This window comes from Plodia interpunctella, chromosome 11 (genome assembly GCF_027563975.2).
Source record: "Plodia interpunctella isolate USDA-ARS_2022_Savannah chromosome 11, ilPloInte3.2, whole genome shotgun sequence".
NCBI classification, from domain to species: domain Eukaryota; kingdom Metazoa; phylum Arthropoda; class Insecta; order Lepidoptera; family Pyralidae; genus Plodia; species Plodia interpunctella.
Window position 1 is genome coordinate 2,293,423 of NC_071304.1, and position 16,544 is coordinate 2,309,966.

At 34.2% G+C, this 16,544-nt stretch overlaps 1 protein-coding gene across 1 annotated transcript in view; it reads right to left on the reverse strand.

The window, feature by feature from the left end:
- The window catches only part of LOC128673701 (thrombospondin type-1 domain-containing protein 7A-like), a 77,315-nt gene that overhangs the window by 49,201 nt on the left and 11,570 nt on the right, over positions 1-16,544 (reverse strand). The window contains exon 2 of the mRNA XM_053751730.2: positions 9,555-9,653. Within this exon, the coding sequence (XP_053607705.1) occupies positions 9,555-9,648 (94 nt within the window). The 5' untranslated portion in view covers positions 9,649-9,653. The remainder of the gene's footprint in view (positions 1-9,554; positions 9,654-16,544) is intronic.

Consider the following 16,544-nt stretch of genomic DNA (forward strand, 5'->3'; position numbering starts at 1 on the left):
GATGAAACACAGGGCTCTTGTAAACTGCCTTTGACCAGTCATCCGAATAACTTCGAGGCGCTACATCTTATGCCAGCTCCACACTGTCGTCGAACTCAGACATATGCCGACGCGAATGCGTGAACATTGCGTAGTTAATATTAGTGCTTTTATGTACCGCAATGGAATACCAGCAATGTATATCAAATCTGCCAAAGTTTGGCTAACTCTTAGGCGACAGTGTGGAGCCGGCATTACACATTCATCCTGTGGATCTATACTTGTTCCCAATTTCATCCGAAGCTGTGATGCTACAAACCCTGGGGTCGGCGTAATGGTAATGTTTGGCATTTATGGTAAGGCATATTTATACTGTGCGTAGTAACCATAGATAAAAGAAATATAATACCCAACTGGTGGTGGCGTGGTGCATGTGTGTCCATGTCCTCCCATTGATGTCGTACGAGGCGATTAAGGGACACATAGCTCAGCCAGCAAAAATTACTTTTCTCAAGGATAGAGTGAAAACCTTAACCGATTGTACAAAGTCGCTATGGTTGGATTAGCCTGTTACATAAATATGAAGCGCTCATGTTGGATTTCTTTCTGATGTCTCGGGGCTTCGACGGGTCGTTCTCGTAAAAATATATGGCCATTCGGAAAGATATTCGTGGAATATGTATGAGTTAAACAACTCGGAAGTTTTAGGTAATCTTTACTTTCTTTATTTACATAAGGTATTGCGTTTTGTTTAAAAAATGAAGAAGAAGTATGATTGTGTGATAAATCTACTTTATTTATAGTTTATTGTTTTGTTTAATAAAACTATAGGAAGTGAGTCTGATAAATAACATCTGTGCAGTACTAAAATGTAGTATAAATAGAGTTCTCTCAATATTTAATTCCAATTTCAATTCAAAATTTAGTTCAATCCACTGGCAACAGAAAGACGAAAACTATACATTAGAATTTATAATTTATAATGTTCTCTATAATATATTGTATATAATAGTTTTTTTTTATCACTGAGCAAGCAAATAGGTAACTCATCTAGTTACCTATTTGCTTGCTCAGTGATAAAAAATTAAAAGTGGAGAGATTATATATAATAATTTTTCTTCATGTTGATGAGATGGCGCCTGCCTTCGGTTTCGACCTTAACGTATCCACGTTAAGGTCCTAACTTTAACCTTACTGTAACTGTAACCTTGGGAGAGGACTATTTCCAGCAGTGGTGTGCTATTAGGTTGGTGATGATTTTTTCGTCTTTATTTATTATAGACAGGCACTGGTACATATCAAAGCAGGTCTTTACGAACTGCTGCAAGGCAAACGAAATTCTATTCGACAGTTGAACAACAAAATGGAAAGGTAGTCCATCAAAATATTCCGGAACATGACTTTGACTCAGCACGAAATAATATCTACTGTGACTGTGACTGGGGTTTGAACACAAAATAAAAATGTTAATAGATATTGTTCTAACAACGTAAATTAACTGTTTTTTTAATATCTACTACTCAGGAAAGACAAAAATGAATAATTTTATTAAAAAATGGTCACGAATGTAACTTTAACATAAAATATACTTTATTGTACTACCTACTTTAACATAAAATATACTTTATTGTACTACCTACTTTAACATAAAATATACTTTATTGTACTACCTACTTTAACATAAAATATACTTAATACTATCAAACGAACTTCTAAGTGAAGTTCGATCATAATTATGTGAACAGCTTCTTCATTCGAAGCGATTTACATTCAGCAAAGCATGCAAATGATGAAGGCCTACCACGAAACACAAACACGTTGCACGTTACGTTAACATCCTCATGCTGTCTCTTTTTCCCATATCGTGTTCGTACGTAATATTCTAGAAACTCATAGCATATAGCAGAAAATATTGTTACTTTTCTCATATAGAAAAACTAAGAACCACTTCCATGATCGAACTTTTGTTTATTCGCTATTTTATGATATAAACACCATAAAATGTCCTTATCACAAGCACACACGCTGTTCGCTTCAAATGTAACATTGCCAATAATACTGTCTCTTTTCAACACAACACCGCACTTGAGATGGAGATAACAAGGGATTTTGTTATGGGTCTAATTAATTTTACTGATTTGCTAATTTGTGAAGCTTATGATTCAGTAAAATTAAAATTTAGTGTACAATTTTAATAATTTTTTACACGACTGACCAAAAAGAAGGGCTATGTTTTTAGGATTTGTATGTTAAGTACGAGTATATGTAATGCAAGTAACTATATAAATATAGTTCTTGGCACGATGCCTAACGTATGTTTTAGATTTATAATTTAATTTAGTTTTGGTTTTATTATAGTTTTATGGACTGTTCATTGTCTGTTAAACACAAAAGTTCTTGGAGGTTTATATGTTAGAAAATTTCTTTACTACACCAGATTTTAAAAAATGTTTAGGTTGGTTAAAAAATTTAGCCCTGTTATATTATTTTTATTAAAAAACGGTCACGAATGTCACTTTAACATGAAACTTTATCATGTAAATAGGGTACCGTGAAGCATAGAGTACCACAAATTATCTTTTTGAGTTTCCTAGACGACTTTCCATGAAAGGGAGCTGTAACATGCGTTTTATTCATTTCAGTTCACTCGGCTGCTTAGATATATTCTCATATGTAGATATTATCACCCTTCCCAGTCCAACGGAAAAGGCAGTCACTATATAAGCCTTTGATCAACTTTTACAATAGACATAGCTGTTTTATAATGCCTTCCCAAGAGTTCGGAATAACCAAATATTAATAAATAACGAAGTTAGTAAATCTAATAGTGCTACGTAATGTCTGTTGTTTTAACGAAAAAATCCAGTGGCGTTGCACACCCGAACGTAAGGCCAGCTCCATACTATTGTCGAACTCAGACAGATACCGACGCGAATGCGCGAACATTACGCAGTTTGTATTAGCGCTTCTATTTACTGCAATGATTGCATGAATGAATCAGCAATGTATTTGAAAAAATATATACTCCATACCTACAACGAATTTCCAAAGTTTTATGAAATCTTTGTGAACGCAATGTTTATCCGAGCCGATATTTTCTACGTAATATTTATTTAGGTCAAATATCCCAGGAAATAATGTGAAAAGCCGACATCTATTGGAAAGGGGATTTTTATAGACATATATCTCACTAGATATCGCGTCTTTGTATTAGTATAACAGATCAAATTTGAAGTTATCAGAGTACTTTATTTGTTTGTTTTCAGGTTCATGTAACAATGGCAAATTTGACATTAAACAGATAATTTTATTAACATTTTTTTTATCGCAAGAATAATACACTGGTACTGAACTTAAATTTGCAACGTTTTTTAACATTTTCAACAAAATTTGTATGGTTAGACTGGTTTCGTCACGTTACTTTCCAGCATACAAGGCTACTTTGATGATAGCAACTAATATGAAACTTCGAAATGGTTTTCGTGAAAGTTAATTAACATACCTAATCAGCCATTTTCGTACATTATACTTCCTCCGTTTTCTTGTCCTATTCCTATTTGTTCTACTTACCTACATTTATGACGTTTAGTCCTACGATGTAACGATTATTTATTATTCATCATAACTGATAGTGTGACATTGAAGAAAAAATCCTCTATGTCACACTATTGTGACAAAATAGTAGTGGCTGCCCATTGAGCTCTTGCGGGTTACTACTGCTCAGTAGAACTAGCGAGAACACAAGCGGTATCTATCTGTACATATGTCTATGGGCTACCTGTCCTCACTAATGCTGACGGACGGACCATTTTATTAGGCACTAACTGAAGTGTCTTTTTCAGTTGGATTTCTGCTGAAAATAAACGTAAAAGTGAATGTCTGCAGCTCGGGTTATTGGGGAACCTTTCTCGAGGTAATAACCATTGATTGAGATCGGAAGAGAGTTCTTTCTTTTATTCTTTTTTGACAAAGGTAATTGATGTCTTGATTTGAAGCAAAAGCTACGCTGAAAACGATTAGGAGATAATCTAAAAGATCTAAAATGAACAGAACTTAAATGAATAAATTTTAGTATCAACATTTCCTTGGCGTAATTCTTTGTAATATAGGGAGTTGTACGTTATAACTTGAGTTTTGACATATTATACAAAAACGGTCCAAGAAAAATTTATTATTACAGCGGCTTATACCTATTTAATAAGTAAGAAATCAAGGTGTGAAATAATAATGCACAAAGTGATTTTTTTATTATTAAATTTGTCCCTGTCCTAACACCGGGAGTAATCGATATAAGACGGCGACATCTCAAGAGGAAGTATACCTGCCTCCTACATAGGGTCTGATTCGATTGGAGCCCGAAACGCCCCGTCTGGTGTGATGATATGAAATTCATAATCCTGTTATACACGACAACAAATTATAAACAGCCTCGCTATTGAAGTGGATATTTGTTTTTATTTTTGCTACAATATATTAAACGAACAAGATTTTAGTTTATCTATACTATATTTCTTTTATCTATGATCTATACTAATATTAGAAAGTCCAAGTGGAGCGAAATTACTACTGGAGCCATTATCATGTTTGACATAGAGATATTATAGCTAAATAAACGCGGACGAATTTGTAGGCGGTCGCTGGTATACGTAGTGAATATACGTATTGCTTTGTGGACCATTGTGAATTAATTAACTTGAATATTAGATATGCGAGTAATATAGTAGGTAAATGTGTCTACTTCTACAAAAAAGCACCAATGAGTCTTAAAAGGACAATAATAAAACTGAAAGTCTAATAAATACATTGAATAGTAGTTTTGTAAAACTTGGCCGTGAAACGTTTCACGAATGATTTTGTAAAAATTAATAATATGTAGTTAAAATTAATAATACTTTTTAACTTCCATTTAAAAAATAGTATCATTCTAACGGGAACAAATTAAGGAATTATGAAAAATCATTATTCACACCAGCGACAATGTACGGGTGAAAAACTGTTCGCCTCGCCTCGTCGCGAATGCCTCGAACAAACGAGGCCTGTCTTGTGTCTCGTTTCGTTAATGCTCAAACAGAATTCTGAATTTCAGTTCTATTAACCGTTCTGTTTTGAATATCTGATGAATTCATAATACTTACCTTACCTACATACACTTTATCAGTTGTGACACCTCGAAGGATTAAAAAAATGTCAGATTTGATAATTGATGGGAAAGATACAAGTATTTATATATAAATTGGTTGTAACGATACTTACACACACATAATAGAGATAAGGTTGCGCTGGAAGATGGCAATGATGCAAAATAATTTGTATTTTTGTTTTTTGTTTGTAATGAATAAACTCAAACACTACTGAGCCGATTTTGTTGAAATTTGGCACAGAAATAGACGAAACCTTGAAGATCGACATAGGCTACTTTTTATTCTGGTTTTGCACGAACGAAGCCGCTAGCATTAAATAATCCGCCATGTAGCGGCAATTACAATATAAAACTTGGCTTAAATTTTGTCTTTTCTACTCGTATAGATTTTACGCGCATTGGAGTGAGCTGAGGACTTTAGAGACCTGTCTCGTAAGTCGGGCTGCATACTTATATCTTTATTATTTCCAAGTAGTGGCATGTCCCGGCTTGGTTCAGGTAAAACAACAGAACATTTGCCTAAACCTCAGGAATCACATTATTTATTTGTGAAAGCCATACGAAAATCCATCATACAGGTAGTTTTCCAGTTCATCGCGTTCATAAGACACACGCGACAGAGGGACTTATTTTTATAATGTATAAGGATTCCGTAAACTGTAGTTGGTAGATTTATAAAATGCTGTGTATATTTTCCACATTTTCACGCACCAAGCAGAAATATAGTATGTAAATATTGCTGTGGTAAATTATGCAGGAGTAGGGCGAAGCATTTCGTTTTTTATGAAAGAGTACTTTCACGGTGAATTTTAATCAGGAGCTTAATTAAAACAGTTTTGCTGAGCTCCAAGGCGCGAACTAGGATTGAATGAAATTACTGTTGTAAATTTAAAATATTTAATTATGTTTATTTTTATCATTAGGTGCTGAACGTGATACAATTTTTTACTGATATTGTGGCTATCTTGATTACAGTGTTTAAGAATGGGCTTATTTAAAAAAATATATTAAGAGGCATTATTTTGATAATCAAAATATCAATAAAAGTTACAATATATGAGATACTAGCTGCGCCCTGGGGCTTCGCTTCCGTCTAAATTTCGGAATAAAAAGTACCCTATGTGTTATTCCAGGTTATATTCTACCCTCGTGTGTACTGGATTTCATAACAATCCGTCCGTAGATTTCGCGTGAAAGAGTAACAAACATACATCTTCGCGAACTTTCGCGTTTATAACATTAGTAGACTTTAGCTAACGAGACTTTAGCTGTTCATGTCGATACCGGTCCTGATGACTGGAAGGCTTAGGAAAAATCGGAAAAACGCTCAAATGAGAGCGATTGACTGTTGATAATATGCAAAGATCGTACGTAATGCAAACCAAAAAGAGCACTAAATATGTTAACAAAGAAACTGTAAATAATGCAGTTGGTAAATTGCACAATCTCAGAGCAGCTGCTGTTAGTCGAGTTTTGTTTTAGCTATTTTGTTTTAGTCGTACCTATTTGGTTTTACAACTCAAATGAAACTAAACTTGGTTCCGTACGTTGGTTATACGAGACCCGTTCTCGTATCGCAAATTCATGCGTTTTTATTTGTTTTGTTAGTTTTCACTGTGAATTAAATTCCCGTGGCACAGAGATTTTCTAGTGAAAATTGTTGATTCGATTTCATATAGATAGAAAATTTGTTAAAAAAAGTGAATGTAATTTTTTTTTTTTAATAACAATGTCCGCATTAGCAATTATAAAAAAGACAAATAAAAATAACTGTGTTTTAGGATGAATAGCTTTTTTTTTATTGAAATCTAATAGGATTCTAAAAGTATACAAAGCAAATAAAATGCTTACAAATATTTTTAGAGAGAGAGAGAGATTGCACCCACAATTAATCTTCGCAATCCACTGTTCGTATTACAATCTTCATCCTTCATCGTTTCCAATTACATTCTCCGCTGACCTCTATGTTGTTAGATTTCTAGTCACGTCCCGAGTGGAAAAAGTCAGTTTCCATCGCTCAGCGTATTGTGCACTCATTAAATAGACCCCATATTTAATACTAGCAGCGGTAAAGGCATAATATATTACACACAATCCTTCTTCTTGAATCACTCAGTCTATTAACAAGGTTATTTGTTAGACAAATTAAAAAAAAACCCCGATTTTCTATATTCATTTCGCTACAACGTTTGAACGGCTGAACCGATTTTCTGAAACATGGCTACGAACACTCGGGATAAAATTATCTACCGCACAAAAGAAACAAAACGAAAATCGGTTCACAGACAGACACGTTAAACTTATAACACCCTTTTTTTTGCGTCGGGGGTTAAAAACCAGCTTCGAAATCCGTTGCGTAGTTTTAAAGATCTATGCATACATATAGGCATTACTCGTAGGGACAGACAGATAGAGGGAGGCGACTTTGTTTTATACTATATAGTGATGTAGTGGTACCCTTTTATTGTTCATTATGGACCACAGCAAAATTGAATTTTAGATAATATTGTAAAGAATATTACAGAAATTTAAATATTTGAATTCATCGTTGGATTAATTGCAAAATCATCTCACTGACAATTTCTCTTGGCAGCACTTACCAAACAAAACAAAATGGCGTCTCACTCTTCACCCTTAATGGACTATAATTTCTCCATTTTCTCGTTTGTTATTTTAATTTGGGGGAGGCTTAAGTTACATTTTGTCTTTCTGCCTAATCTCTAAAATCTGATTATGGTAAGATAAAGCAACCTAAATAAATAGTTAAAAGATTTTTGGTTGTAAGTATTTACTACTTGATTGTAATTGTCGATATACAGAATATAAGATACATATAGTAAAATGACAGTGTTAGCAAAAAAACACTTTTTAGGAAGACAGAGAACTCTTCCTCTTCACATTTTTCCATATTGCATTTTAGAAAATGACACCATGGTATATTGGTCGATTGACCTAGCAACACACAAAGAAGGCGGAAAATTTTCACAAGATTCAATGAACAGCACAATGGAAGCTAAGCAATAGAAACTCTCGTAGCAAATTTTGTATCCGCTACGAAATCTCGTAGCCTCGTAGCTGTCTACGTGCTACGATGGCTACGAGCCTCCATCGTTATTAATCATTTTATAGGTAAAGCAATCTTTGGCTTCAGTTTATTTACTCGGCCATTACTTTAATGATGATGTCGTAACGTTTATTGCTGACGTCACAAAATAATTACAACGCAAATGTGTTTCACTGTTTCTTATTTTTTATTAGAATTCGCCACATGTTGTATATAATACTAGTAAGAACATGAAAAAGTTTCTGAGATACATAACTTAAATAAATATGTAATCACTCTAATTGATTATCTTCAGTGTTTTTTCTTTTGTCATTTGTAATAATACGTAATTGCTTTTCTAATTTTATTTATGATGTCCCTTTGCTTTGCTTTTAATGTTTGATTGGTTTTGAAGGAGTATAGTTATCTGTAAAAATGTTAATTTGTGCTGAGAGGTTGCTTGAAATATAATGTGCAGTAATGGATTCCGACCGGTTGATTTCACTGGATATATTTTGTGTAAAACCCATTGTATCCTGGGTTTGAATGGATTTTAAAATGCCTATTGTATTTTTTAAACGGTCACTATATTTTCATCAGTCACTTGTAATCGTACCCATCGTTAAAGTTTTAAGTGTAAAAACCTACATAAAGCCTTGACTTGTTGTAAATCATGAAATTTTTGATGCATAGTTTTAATGTGCGTGTGGTCTGAGGGCCCACTTCTTGAAATTCTATGAGAATATGCTTGGGATTTAGTGAACATTCCATAAGAATTGTGAAAATTGGAATTAGATTTTGTGAAAGCCAAATAAGCGAGTTACGATGTTTTAAGAAGGGCCCTCAGTCCTCATAGTGTGGTCTGAGGGCCCACCTGTATATCAAAAACTATACATGCTACAGATAAAATCTTCAATTTAAAATCTGAAAAGAAAGATCTTGAATAATAAAATTTGTGAAAACAACATATTATCGTAAAACCCTGTCCTAGTGATTAGGTCAATAGTTGGGGCTTTCTCCATTTTGTAGTGCATCAAACATGTTTGCAGATTCTGGCATACATTATTTCTAGGCTATCATTCGCAAAAAGTCAAACTCGAATGTTGCAGCGTATATGAGATGGAGCTTTAACAGAGTACTGCAGCTTGTACAAGAGAGGATGGATGCAGAGGTTTATAGGAGGCATACTGACCACATTTATAAAAGTATTAATTGAAGATAAGATAAATTTAGTTAAGGTTATGTTTAAAAAATATTTAATTCATAAAAAATAAAAAATCCTATGCTGTTTCTAAATTACCTAAAATTGGTTTGAAATCAACAAATATTATTTCTCTTGATCTCATTTTAAACGCATAGATTAAGTTTCTTCATTACTATTATATCACTGACCTGGTGCCTTCTCCAGCAGCCCATCAGGGTCGGCCGCCTCGTCAGCTGCGGCGCGCACCACCAGCGCCAGTGCCAGCCAGACCAAGCGCGCCATCTTTCCTGGGGAAGAAATTATTATTTTTAATACTAAATTTATTTTTATTTAATAACGGCATGTTAAATGCTATTACTTTACTCATACCGGTAAGTGGTGATTCATTACATAATTAATCGGCTGGATATTTTTCTTAAAAAATCCGTAACTGACTTTTAAAAGTATACTATTGTCAATTGTCACTAGTAACATCAATAATTTTATGATGGAACTACTTATTTTTATATCGAGCTCATATTTTATTTTCTCATTTCGAGCCAAATCACGATAACGCCTAGATTGTTTTCTAGATTATACTGCTGCTAATATATACTTTTAGTCGCGTAATTGTACATGGTGGCAACAAAAGCCGACGTTTTTTTTTAAACAAATGCCTTTTCATTTTGCCTGAGCGTATTGGAGGCAAGGCATTCGTAATCAGCGGAGCATGAGCTACATTCAGCGACGTTGAAATAAACCCTCGTGTTATCCGGACTACGGTCCGGACATAATTGTGCAATCTAACACAGGTACAAATGGTAGAATTGTAGGGTTCATATAAATTTTTCGTAAGTACATATTTATACAAGATTGGTTATTCTTTTTGAGTCGAGACAGACAAATTATTCGGTTTTTTATCGTGATGACGAAATAATTAAGTTTGATCGTGGAGCAGTAAGATTCCTCACATCGGCGTTTGGTGCTTTAGGCCACGATATCCTCCCGTGGAGTTTGTGCGAGGCGATTAAGGGAAAGTTTCTTTGAAACCTGAAGCTGTGGTTTTACAACCATTTAATATGTGGACAAAAGACCTCATCTTTGACATCTTACCTGTGACTCATGTGAAGGATTGCTTTACTGAAACTATAGTCAACTTTTCGTATGATAATAACACGTGAGTGACCCGGATTTTTCATTTATAATGTATATTTCTCACGTTAGACCTCCATATTCTTTTAAATTCTGTGGTATCTACATTTTCGTGACCTACTTACGAATATAAAGAATCCGAAACGCGATAAGGTTGTATGTATCTACATAAAAGCGACCCGCTTTGACGGGAGCGAGACATCACATGTCCTACACGACACAATGGAAGGTACTTACCCTTGTCTTGCAACTAGGCTAGCGTTTAAAACGGTCAAGTGTGAATTTTGTTTTTAAATATTTATATGTATTTTTAATAGTTTTTAGTAAACATTAATACCTACTCACCTAATTGTGTAAAATGGACCATAACATTCAATGAGGTAAAAGATCTTTAAATCATATGTGTGAAAGGTACCCCGAAAAACTGGATAGAATGTATTTTATTGACTATCTGATAGGCGGACAACAGGCATCGATTCGCCACAGCAGTGAATGAAACCGGGAATTCGCTCAAATTATATATATGTACAGAAGACATCGAAAATCAAGATAAATTCACATAGAAGCAATAGTAATGAATTTTCTTTTAACCCGTCGATCGCGGTGAATCGAAACACAATAGATAAATAATTGTTTGACCAACGCGTTTACGCCGATTCGAAAAGTAGACGTTAAATTTAATTTAGGTAAGTAGATGCACATAAAATACAGGATATGGCACTTCTATTTGTCTTCTTATCCCAAATGATTTTGTAACAACAAATGCATACATAAAGATACAAAAAATGGACTGCAATTTGAGATCTATTACCAGGATATAGGGGTTAGTGTGGAATAACTACGTTATGTTTTCTGTACCCGCCGGCATATAAATTGCCGGGATCGAGTGATAGGGTTAAAGTTTGTGATGCTTTTTATGACAAATGCGAAAGAATAAAGAAAAATAATAACTTACAATAAACTTTTTTAACGTCTTTAGGTGTCTCTGACAGAGTAGATAAAGGAGTAGTAATATTAACTAATTGTATGTATAGGAATAGGGTACTTTAAATTTTTATAGTTAAAGTTACAAATAAGTACTTGAGATAGTTTGTTATTTTGAATTTTCCATTTTAAATAGAAGATGCATTTCCAGCTAATTATAAAAAAATATTTAATATAGTTTTAATCGCAGCCAGACTCGCGTTTTAAACTCATGTTATGGCAAACTCAAGTCGAGTAAAGATTTAATCAAACATCACACGTATCACTAAGGAATAATATAACATCTCACTTATCACTAAGGAATCCTAACTAATATTATAATAACTGAGAAAGTAATTTTATTTGTTACCTCTTCAAGCTCTATCTACTCAAACAATCTTCTTGAAATTTTGCATACATGTAGAAGTATGGAAAAGGACATAGAGTACCTTTCACCTCGGAAAAATAACTGATCCCGTGGAAAATATACGCGGGCGAAGCTGCGGGTAAAAACTTAAGTGATTCAACACAAACCCGCTAAGTATTGTAGAAATTGCACTTAAACTTTGTCGGATTCAGACCACGAACGAGCGGCGAACTGTAGAAATCGTTCATCTCCCCATTATATTATCCTTTGACGCGGTTACCGGGTGCATTCGCTTGGCGTGAATATTTTATTATGAAATCTTTTTTTTTATATTTCGAACGTCATTAACCAGGTAGACACGTGGTTTGACATTCAAGTTTATGACCCTTGTTATCTTATGTTTGATTTGTTTCGAAATCCACACCATCCATATCCATATTACCTAATATATACATATACTTATATGTATACTAATTTTAATTATTTTTTTACTAATTTAATATCATAAATGCGAAAAAGTCTGTCTGTCTATCGGTCTGTCTGTTCCCCTTACACGGCCTAACCGCTGGACCGATTTTGATGATATTTGGCATGCATGTATTTTGAGACCCCTGTTCTAACATAGGCTACTTTTGTTTTCAAAAATAAACCCCCAGTTTACTATAATGGTGAAAGTTTGTATGAAAATCATGTCTGTTCCGAGAGAAATTCACGCGAGCCGCGGGGGGAAAAGCTAGTATTAAATAAGTATATCTGCTCTTTTCTCAAATCCGAGACGCCCTTTCGCATTCAGTGTCCCGGGCGGTAGCCCTGTCACAGCCTTCCCTACTGGGTAACCTGACAGCATAACTTTATGCGAATCCTCCGAGAGATTAACGACGCGGCTACACATACGTTTTAATTTTAATTAAATAATGCGTTAATAAATTACTTAATTAAAGTAAGTTTAAGATTAAAGTAAATATTCTCAACAACTGTCATCACGATCCATGAGTGATGAAGATCAAAATCAAGTATATTGATTTGCTGTATATTTACGCTTTAATTTTAAAACAAGACATGAATAATTAACTTGGTTTTTATATGGCATGATCGGTATTTTTTTATAGTCTATTGGGTAAATAAGCATGAGTCTGGTCGTAAGCAAACAACGCAGCCCATGGACACCGGCAACCCGGTATGGGCACTGATGTTAAAGTATTTCATAAATTAACTATGTAAATATTAAAAATTAAATAAATAATAATCTTTAAAAGATACTACCAAAAAGACCAAATATAAGTAAGCATCTTGGTTTAGTACGTCAATAGAAATGCAAGCGGAGGAGCGTTGTTGTAATAATAGTTAAACTCTAATATTGAGCTAAGAACACAGATAATAAGAAAACTTCAATGTAATGTTCTTATATCTGTGATTTAGCACCTTTAAAATAATTATCTTCACAATGATTCTATCTGGCCAGTCCGGTATCCTGTTAATCCTTTGTTTATTTTTTTTACAGGCTGGCCAATGGCCAGTCTGTTTTAAAATCATCGACTTGGAATAAAGAATTGGAATCTGTTTGTTATTTTATAACCGTAGCATCCAAACAGCGTCACTGACAGGCGCAACTTTCAAACTAACTTTGATTAAAATACTTTGAGTTCGTTAATTCGCTTTGCGTTGACAATAGCAGTTGACAAGGGTTGTTAAATATTCAAAGTCTATCATTTATATTTGTGAACAAGCAAAAAATTTCTGGGCAGTCAGTCCTTGGAAAAAATATTTCATGGTTATTTCATGATAGACACAATTAAAAAGAAGGCACACTCTCAAAATTCCTATGGCGTCAAAGCTGCGGGTAAATTAGCTAAGGTTCCACTTGCTTCCGGTGAAGGAAAATGTTGAGGACACCTGCACACAGGTTGATAATTGAAGTTCACTTAGTTTGTTTGCGAATATTTGCAACTAGATGTCGGTAAAAGTGATGTCAAATGCTTTTAAGCGACTTGAATAAAATCTGACACCAGTGTTAGCAGTAACACACTCGAAAAGAAAGAAGAATCTGGTAAGTAGGTACATTGAATAAGTCACTGGTATAAGTACATACATTTTTTGAATTATCTTTAGCGGACCCGGGACAACAATGCCAAATAACCAGAAAAAATTAGATGCGAGGATATTATGAGATATTTCGTGATATTTATACATAAATATTCAGACCTGAGGGTATTATACTCGTACCAATGTGTTATGGTCGATACGCCGCAGGTGACAATTACTGGTTGGTGAATGAAGGTTCCCCACATCGGGGTCAACTTTATGTGTTTGTCAATTTTTAGACAGTGCATTTTCTAAACATCTCTCTTTCTCCCTCTCTCGTGGGATTTCCATGAAGATTTTGATTTTGTTATTTTTTGCCGCTATTATGTTTCTGTACACATAAAGAGCTCACTCACACATAAAATATTCGACATAAATTTTTTTAATTACCTTTCGAAAGAAATATGTGTTTTTTTTAAATATATTATTACATTAATGGCATAATGCAAAATCCAATAAACCGAACTCAAAATCACAGTCTTAAATCATACGCCAAAATTCGAGAAACTCAAACCAACTAAACTAGAAATTAATTCGGCACAAACAAACTTCGTAAACAAATATAAATAAATAGAATATTCCTTTATTCCGGTACACACTCACACACGCAATCCCGGGACTAATGGTAGTTTAATTAAAGTTGGCAGGACAACTTGATAACTCGCCAAATTATAGTGCCATCCGCCTGTCCCGTGTCCCAGCCTCCCAACTACCAAGCCTTTAGTTGTGCTCCCATTAGAGCAAATTATATGGCTTCATGCGTAGTATTATGGTTGTTTATATTAATATTTTTAGAACGTTTTTCCTTAGCGGACCCTGGGCTCCGACGCTCAACGGCTGTGAAGAAACCAGGAAAACGCTCAGAGGAGAGAGAGATTTTGTATTAATATTTTTGCTAGGCGCTTAAACTAGATTTTTAGCCTGTGGCTTTCCTTAGACAAAATAATATTTTTTCTAAGGAAAGCCACACTGCATTTTTACTTACCACTGCATTTCTTATACTTTATTATAAAAGGCTTTACATAGTGTTGTAACCTGAATAAACAGACAGATTGATACAATTGGTTACTATGTAAAAACAAAATAGACAGACCGACAAATTATATAAAAATATCCCGTCAGACTTTACCTATCAGTTGCCAAGGTTTCTTACGTCTCGTACGACTTCGAAGAGGGGATACAAGGGTATCTTATGGCGATCCTAGGGGATCCTAGGGCGGAACTACACGCCCTGCAAGATTTTTAACTCATTGCCCGAGCTAAATAAATGAGCGCAAAGGGAAGGAACTTATTTCACAAAATTAAACAGATTGAGAGGAGTCCCGTGTAGGATGGAATGATATAATCTCAGCGATTGTGTGAGATATAATTACTGTGAGAAGATAACTGTATAACTGGATGTTATATTGTGCTTCCACATAGCTAGATTTATTATAATTGTGACGAATTCTGTAGCCTCTTGCGAATTCCGGTCCGGTCAAGATGGAAAATGATATTTTTCAGATTGACCTGGGTATTGTGAATGAATATATGTAATATGTTATAAAAATATAGTATCGTTAAGTTAGTATCCGATAAATAACACAAGTATCGAACTTACTTTAGGGCTCAAACTGTGTGATATGTTATATATTTACATTTATTTAATTATGGGAGCCGTACCTTACTGGGCTTAAAAAAACCTTTAGATTTATAAATAACGTGTAACAAGACTTTTACTACTCTTCATACACATTCTCCGTTTAATTTAATATCTACGCATTCGTGAGAAAAAGGGTCTTGACAGATGGACTAGTAACTTCGTGGTTGAAGCTTTAATATGAAACTAAAATTAAAGACTAAATGCTCGTATGTACATACCGTCATACCGTAATGATTTTTTCACCACTCATGCATATCGTTTGGACGCAGAAATTATTTTTATTTCTTTTCCATCTGGCGTTCTGAATTTAGTTTCCAACGTACAGTTTTCATTGCTTTTACGTTGTCTGCAGACTAGAACGGAAAATTCTCGTTTTGTTTATACTTGCAATTCCTAATTACATTTTAAACACGACGACGGAACGTTATTTTTTGTCTTCATTTGTCTCTTAAATAATGTTAAATTGAATGAAAAAAATGAAAACTTTGGCTGATTCAGCATACATTGTTGGTTTTTCATTGCGGTAAATAAAAGGTTTCATACAAACTACACAATGTACATTCATTCGCATCGGCATCCGTCTGAGTTCGGCGATAGTATGCAGCCGGCATGAAAATTCGTCGACAAAATGTTTCACATTTGTACGTTTCGTCGGGTGTATACACATATTGGTACGGCACCAGGCATATCAATAAATAAATTGTATTGTGTGTAAAACACAAATGTTCAAATAATTAAAAGGTTTTGTTTTATGAAATTGAGATATAACTTATTAGCTTCATTTAATAGACATTGATCATTGATTCAAGTGTAACTGAGACTAATATTCTGAAAAAATCACATTAAAATTCTATATGTATGTTACTCTTTCACGCAACATATACTGGACCGTGTGTACACGGGTAAAATATAACCTGGAATAACATATATGATACTTTTTATCCCGAAACTCCCACGGAAGCGATGCCCCGGGGCGCGGCTAGTGTTGAAATA